Source organism: Lipophrys pholis, assembly GCF_963383615.2.
Source record: "Lipophrys pholis genome assembly, chromosome: 3".
Taxonomy (NCBI): Eukaryota; Metazoa; Chordata; class Actinopteri; order Blenniiformes; family Blenniidae; genus Lipophrys; species Lipophrys pholis.
In genome coordinates, this window is record NC_137627.1 from 20,519,602 (window position 1) to 20,527,297 (window position 7,696).

Sequence of the window (7,696 nt, forward strand, 5' to 3'; positions counted from 1 at the left end):
CAAACGTATGCAGATTATGACCACAAGTGGTTGCCATTAAGGCTTACATAATGATTCGACAGCCATAACATCATGACCACCAGGCTAATAGTGTGTGGGTCTACCTCTATTTCTACAGCTTGTCTACTAGGTCACACATTAACTTTACAAATAGAATGTAAACATAATGCTTAATGTTTTTCCAAGGTCTGGCTCACCTTTTGGTGAAACCCTCTAATGGTCGATGTACTAGTCTGCTTGTTGAAAGGTGAGCGACTCCTAGTCCAACAAAGAAAGATTACAATTGATTTAAGTCAACACCTCTAGAAATGTAGGTCCATGTCGAAAGTGGAGCATCAAACACCAGATTTTTGTTGGCTGCACATCAATGAATAAATCCCTAAAGATGTTTTGATAGCTCACATTAATCGGGAAAAGATTAGATTTTCACGCACAAACTCTAGTTCTGTTTTCAATGAAACCTGGCAACCCTTTATAAAATACCTAGCCAACATTACTATTCATCCAGAAGCTAACTCGATGCCTCCCCTCCACTCCCCCCATTTATTTTCTGAGTCTCCTTCTGTTATTTTTTAAAAAAAAATTCTCTAGTTGAGTCTTAATTTTCCCATTAAATGCATTTATTTATTCATTTTTTATTTGTGTTCCTTATCCAGTTGTGTCTTGAATTACGTTTTTACTAATGGGACAACGGACAATCATGGACTTTAGTTCGGATGTAGAAGCAGATTGGGCTCAATTGATACTGGCTTTATGGCTTTATTTTTCTTGTCCCCTACATGCATTATGTTGAATGACACTCCTACTTTTTTAACCCATCCTTTTATACACATTTTTCTTTTGTTATTAAAAAAAAAGTGAAAACACAAATAAAAAGATAAAAAAAAAGATGTTGTGAAAGGCGCTCTATTCGATTGAGATCTGATGACTGAAGGTCACTTGAGAACAGTCATCTCATTGAGATGTTCAAGCAACATATTGGAACATATGAGAGGTTGTGCACATCATGCTCATAAAGGAATAAACCTGGTCAATGAAGCGGCACTACTTCGGTACTGAGGAAAAGAAAGTTGTTTCAAGAGAGAAGCCCATGCATCACATCTTCACCAGCAGCAGTGAACTATTGATACAAAGCAGAAAGTGACTATGCTTTCCCACCATATTCTGACCCTTGCGTCTGAATTCTGCAGAAAACATTAGGAGTTAGACGAGGCGACATCATGTCCGACTACAGTTAAATTCTCTTTTCTGTTCTTAGCTGACAGGAGTGGCACCGAAAGGGTGGGACTGACGTGTAATCAACGATGGTCTTCTGCATACTTTGACTATAATGACTGCTTTCTGACATGCTGTTGTCTTTCAGTCATCTTAAACCAGTCACTTGGCTTTGCTCTGAGATCTGGAAATCAAGAAATCTGAACCCAGTGAGGTCCTGCTTTACAAGAGATTTGTCTTAATGATTTCAACAGATACATGAAATACCTTAAAAATAATACAAATGGGCACAAACTTGATGTCATGTACATGCACATGAAAGCTGATCTTTCTAAAGAGATCACCCTGAGCAAACATACTACTGAACACGTTTGCCTTTATCACTTAGGAAAATCAAGTGTGTCTATCAAAATACTGAGATGAATTTATGCAAGTGGGTTAAATTTACATTGCGATTTAAAATTCCTGAAAATGTTTGCATTGTACGGGAATTTCTACTGAACTGGAGTGTGCAACTGCCAGGGCATTACTGTCTCTGCAAAACAAAATGACTGGGGATCCCGTTTACACGGCAATGGATACGAGTGTATCCACAAAACTTTCTTCACTTTTGGGGGGGGGGGGGGGGGGGTGACACCGAGGTGCGGATGCACTGTATCTGTGACGTTTTTATACCGGCTCCCAAGGTGGAAAGATGCTTTTATGGTTGCTATTCCCTCCTGCAGAGACTTCCGGAGCCCATATCTCCCCCTCCCTCCCCTTCCTTCTGCTCATCCACTTGTAAACAAACATGGCGGACCCGTAGTGGTATGACTCGCAGTCCGTATTCTAGTTTTATCGTCCATATCAGTAGTTTTATAGTTGAGACTCACCCCTGATTGCATCTGAAGCATCATCAGTCCATACAGATGTTGGGTTCTCTCCATTTTATTCACTTTTATAGGGTATTGTTCTCTGCAAACATATCTGTATGTTTTCATTACAAAATCAAGCAACAGCGCCCTCCCGTGGCCCGGCATACTAACTATATCATTATCAATGTGTCCGCTGCTGCAGTGTAAACACGCCCCTTTTTTTTTTAATGGATTAGGTGTTGTCACGTGAAACGTTGTCATGTAAATGGGGCCTCAGATATAACATTGAGAGTCCAGATGATTATTTTTGCTGGGAAAAGACCTGAAAAAATTGCTTTGATGTAGTATTCTGCACTCTGTGTCATGCCAAGTTCTGTGAAGTGCGGGGCGATGTGCAAATAACCGGCCGAGGACACTGGAGACCGTTTCTAAACTGTAACCAGGAAACATCTGAGAAATTTGGCAAAGCTGCAGTGTGAAGCATGCGCCGCATGTGTCTGTGTCCCAATACCAGTATTTGAAAATGTTTACAATAGAGGTTAATTTCCTCTTGTGTGCAATTATTTTACAAAGCTGAATCAATAGCTTTATAATAACTTCTCCCACATATGAGCCTTGGGAAAGTGAGGCCGTCTTACAATCAGACATATCTTATATTTGTACCGATTTGATGCATAAGGGTCCAAAACTACAGTATTCTCAATTCTGACGGTACTTTTCAGTTCTGGATCTCTTTGTATACACTCCTAACAGCTTCTCCATGTTTTCATGGGATATCATGTATTTCCCTCTCATAGCGATTAAAGCTCTTTCCACCAGCAGACCCAGTTAAAAGAGAACACCAATAATTGTATTTCTAAGGCCCAGTTTACATGACAATGCTTCAACACCGTTTCAACATCTAATCTGTTTAAAAAGAGTTTTGCATTTACACTGGAGAAGCAGACACACTGACAACGATGCAGTTAGTATGCCGGGCCACATGAGGGCACTAGTGCTTGCATTTGTAATGAAACCACAGAGACATGTGGGCATAGAACAATGCGCTATAAACGTAAACAAAATCAAGAGAACCTGACATTTGTATGGAGTGATGCTGAGTCAGATGCTATCAGGGGAGAGTCTCAACTATTGACCTACCAATATGGAGTAGAAAACTAAAGTACAGACAGCGAGTAATACCATTGTGGGTCGCTATGTTTGTTTACTAGCACATGAGCCGGGGCCGATACTGTACAACGCATGAGTTTCTCTTATCAAAAGAACTTCAAGGATTAACCCTGTCTAACCTGCTCCCGAGCAGAATACTTTGTTGATAAGATCACTGTGAGCGTAACAGCTCCACCTCCTGACCAATCAGATCTCTTGAAAAATGACCTGCCATTCTTAAATGATCTTGATTGATGCACGGGTTCAGTGCTGAGCTGCAGAGAGCGGAGATGAGAAAGTCATTTAGAGAGATCTTTTTGACTTAACATAAATCCTCGTCACTGAGGCTTCAGAGAAAGTTTCTATTCTTGTTCAAGTCTGTTCAGCTGAACGAGGGTTGATCTGTAATAATGAGGTTGATAAAGGCCAATTCATACTCCATAAGAACAAGACGAAAGTTCGGCAGTGCGGGGTCCTGCCGAACAAAATGACATCTCGGCTGTGCCAACCGTCCTGGCCGAACTATGTAGGTGCCGCACTGCCGAAACTTTTGCACGGCCGTGTGCTGCACATGCGTGTTCCAGCTCGCTCATGACTATCAGTCATATTTTAATCATATTTAGCTTGTAACATCGCTACTGAACGAGCGCCACAGCTCGTTAAAATGGCGGAGTGCAGACTTACGTGATGCACCTGAATGCATCACGAACAGCTGTCAGCTCCTGTAGTTAATACCGGACCAACATTGTGATCAGACAAAAACTCTCTTTTATTACTGAAAAAGTTCAGAGAAATGTATTTCTGAAAGCACTGGAGGCCAGAACTAAACTGTGCAGTTGAAAAGTTTAAACACCGCATCACAGACGTGTGGCTGCTGCGAGGGGGCGTGGCCTGCAAGTTCGGCAGCTTCTTATCGGAGTATGAACAGTTCTGCCGAAAAAGCTTTTCTTTTCAGCAGCTGGCTGACGTCACTGCTGAATTTTCTTCTTGTTCTTATGGGTTCAAAAAGGGAGTATGAAGGGGCCTTAATAATGGTCACGTCTATGGAACGCAGGACGACTCCTGGCGTCACATGATGAATTGATATTCCAACACAAAACACAGCGCTCCGTCACCTCCGGCAGTCTCTGCAGGGGGGAATGGCGTGAAAGAAATGTTCCACCTTGGGAGGCGGTATAAAAACTTCACGGATACAGTGCATCCGACCACGGGTGTCGTGTAAACGAACTCCTCCAAAAGTGAAGAAAGTGTTGTGGATACCCTCATATTTGTTGTTGTGTAAACAGGGCCGAAGTCAAAGAAAAGGAGGGCGCTAATCTTCATGTGATGATGGCAAACGTTACATCATGAACTGCATAAGATCACATGCAGCACCTCAGGCTGAGTTGCACATTTTGTTTGACATTGTACTTGCTGAGAAATGCAAAAACTCAAAAGGTGTCTTTGTTATGAGCTGGTGAGATTCATTAACAATTAAAAAAGGGTCATCAGAGGCCTGCTTGCTGAATGTATTCATCTTAAAAGAGGCAGTCATGTGAGTGGGTCCTTAAACAGTATGTTACCCTGCAACTGTCAAACCTGATGCAAATACTGTTGTTTACTATAGAGCAGGGGGTCTTCAACCTTTACGGCCAGAAGAGCCGTTTTCAGGATTTCCAGCCCAAAAAATTTGTCTGATGTTGAAAAACATGCTAATTACCTGAAATGAAGGGGGACAAATCATCTATAGATCTACATAAGAAAACTGAGGTTGCATTCATGAAGTGTCATAGGAAGAATTAGGATACATTTTATTGTATTTTTAGCTTTTGTGGCCATTTTCAGAATTGTTTCTTTCGCCATTTAGCTGTTAATAACTGCAGTGTGTTTCCAATTGTTAGAGCAGTTTGAGCTATACTCGTTATTTTTCCCCTTTTCGGTTTTCTTTTTCCTGTTCTCCATTTACTTCTTTTCTATTATTCCGCTTTTCTTTTCTTGTCCTAAAGAAAAAGCCATATTAGCGACTCTAATCAATCTTTTCAGTTTGACCGTTCTCCCTCTATTTTTCAGTTTTTAGCCAATCCATCTATTCTGGCTGATTTAGCTGTTTTACCAAATTACCTTTACAAACAACAAATAAACAAAAGCAGGCGCTTTGCCTAAATATTTGCACGTTATAGTAGGTTTTTAGAAATAATTATTTAATATTCAATGTCTTTGTTTTACCACCTTGTTTTTATATGTTTGTAACTTTGTTTGGTTTTATGTGGAACAACGGATGGAAAATTAGCCTTGTGCTAAAGCCGGCTTCTTTATGGTAACCTCATAAAGAGATGGCTTGCACATTAATATGTACTGTCCCGTTCAAATAGACAAATACGTGAAATGAAACTGTCTGTCTCGTTGTGGTATGAGGATTCATGTGTTTAACATGTTTGTTCACGGTTTGTTGGTGCGCTAACTGCCTGTCATGTGCTGTCTTTATTCATTCATCAATCAATCCATTTCACATAAAGTAATGGGGATTTATCTCACACACACACACACACACACACACACACACACACACACACACACACACACACACACACACACCTTTAAGAAGTTACAGCTGTTAGTGTAATGAGGTTTAATTGGTATTGCTCTCTTTATAAACACACCAAAGTGTGAAAGGAAACATTATAAGAGAGCATGTGATTCAGCAACACACATTTACACAATCTTAAACACACGCACACGCACACGCACACACACACACACAGAACTCTCAACTGAAGCTTTGTGACCCAGACGTCCATAAAGACGTGTGTGTGTGTGTGTGTGTGTGTGTGTGTGTGTGTGTGTGTGTGTGTGTGTGTGTGTGTGTGTGTGTGTGTGTGTGTGTGTGTGTGTGTGTGCTTGTACCCTCAGACTGGTGCAGGGAGACGAGCGAGCTCCTCTGGCCATGCCGTCACTGTGTCCGTTCTCCTGTGCGCGTCCTTGTTCCTCTCTCTCCTCCATCCTCCAGGAACGTCTGTGCGTCTCTTTAGCGGAAGTCTCCCACGTAATGAAATTTCTTGCCACTGAGGCATGCAGCCCTGCAAATGGATAATTCAAGCATGTGACCCACTTCTCATCCTCGGCACACAAACAGAAACATGTTCAGAGAGGCCGGCGTACAAGCGCGGTCCCGCCGGGCGCTCGGATTTCATTTGATTTCAGATTGGAACAACTCGGCACACAACTTAAAAAGTCAACGGCAATGACGGGTGCACATTTTCTGAGCACAAGTTGTTTTTGTGTTTCCTGCTAACTATTTGAATCCACATTCCTACATATCAGCCTACGTGCCTTTCTGTATTGTTCGGGGTCGTAACTGACACCATGTGACCAAATAGTGGAGCATAAACCCCAGGCCATAATCTTAAATCTGTGAGCCGCCCCCCCCCCCTCCCCTGGACCAAAACCATACAAAAACCACTTGAGTATGATTCAGGAGGTAAACCCCGACTTGCTGTCGGCTAAATAAATCTTCTTTAATGATCAATATTGTGTGTCACGCCACTGTCTGCACTCTAGATGTTCCAGAACCTTTAAGTCACTTTGCGTAAATTAAGACAACAATCAGCCGGTACAGGGTCTTTTTGTGTAATTCAAACAAGCTGCAGAACTCTTCTGATTCTGTTTCATTGGGCTCAGCTGATCTTCTTGCGGAATTCTGCAACCTCCACTACATTTAATGCATCTATTTTTGGCTGAAGCGTTGCATAAATGCATGAGTTCCTATTCAGTCTTGTGTGCGATATAAGAAATAAGCACATACTACAGAGAAAGAGTCCGTCTGCAGCGAGCGGATTTATGTCTGTTTGCTTGTTGCTCTGCGTCTCCGTCTCCGTCCTCGTCTTCTCTCTCCTTCTATCCCCTAATCTCCAACCAGAACAGCTTAAAGCCGCCACATCTCAGCCTGGTTCTGCAAAGGTTTCTTCCCGTTAAAAGGGAGCTTATCTTTTCTGCCGTCGCGATACAAATACAACTGAACTGAATGGAACTGAACTTGTTTGTCATGTCAGCTGCATTCTGCCTAAAAAGGCCAAAGTAAATACAATGAAAAGCCTTTTCTGGTTCACATATTTAAAGCTTCAAGCTGCGTTTCCATCCGTCTTTTGCAGAGACAATCCCCGCCAACTGCAGGTGAAAGCAAGGTCTCCCCAGATCACAAATCCCACCGACGCGATCACACATATACTTTGGACTCTTTTAGAGTCACCAATAAACCTCAAATGCATGTTTTTGGCCTGTAGTAGGAAACAGAAGGTACAGACCCAGAGGTAACCTAGATTAGCAATGAAATTCTTCTGGAGCCACAAAACAGTTTTTTTAAGTTATTTATGTAGTTTTGCTAAATGTACATTCATTACGTTTCATGACAACAGTTTGGAATGAATGTTGCTGTTTAAAACGTTTGTAGCCATTTTTTAGCAGTTTGAACTTTTTTCCCTGATTGAACTGACTCAGCAAGT

General features: G+C 41.7%; 1 protein-coding gene across 1 annotated transcript in view; it reads right to left on the bottom strand.

Annotated features, from left to right (window-relative positions):
- LOC308107922 (solute carrier organic anion transporter family member 1C1-like) overlaps positions 1 to 6,197 on the bottom strand; it is a gene marked incomplete at both ends in the record, with an annotated part of 43,037 nt that extends 36,840 nt beyond the window's left edge. The window contains one exon of the mRNA XM_080460520.1: positions 6,102 to 6,197. Within this exon, the coding sequence (XP_080316646.1) occupies positions 6,102 to 6,197 (96 nt within the window). The remainder of the gene's footprint in view (positions 1 to 6,101) is intronic.
- Positions 6,198 to 7,696: the final 1,499 nt, after the last annotated feature.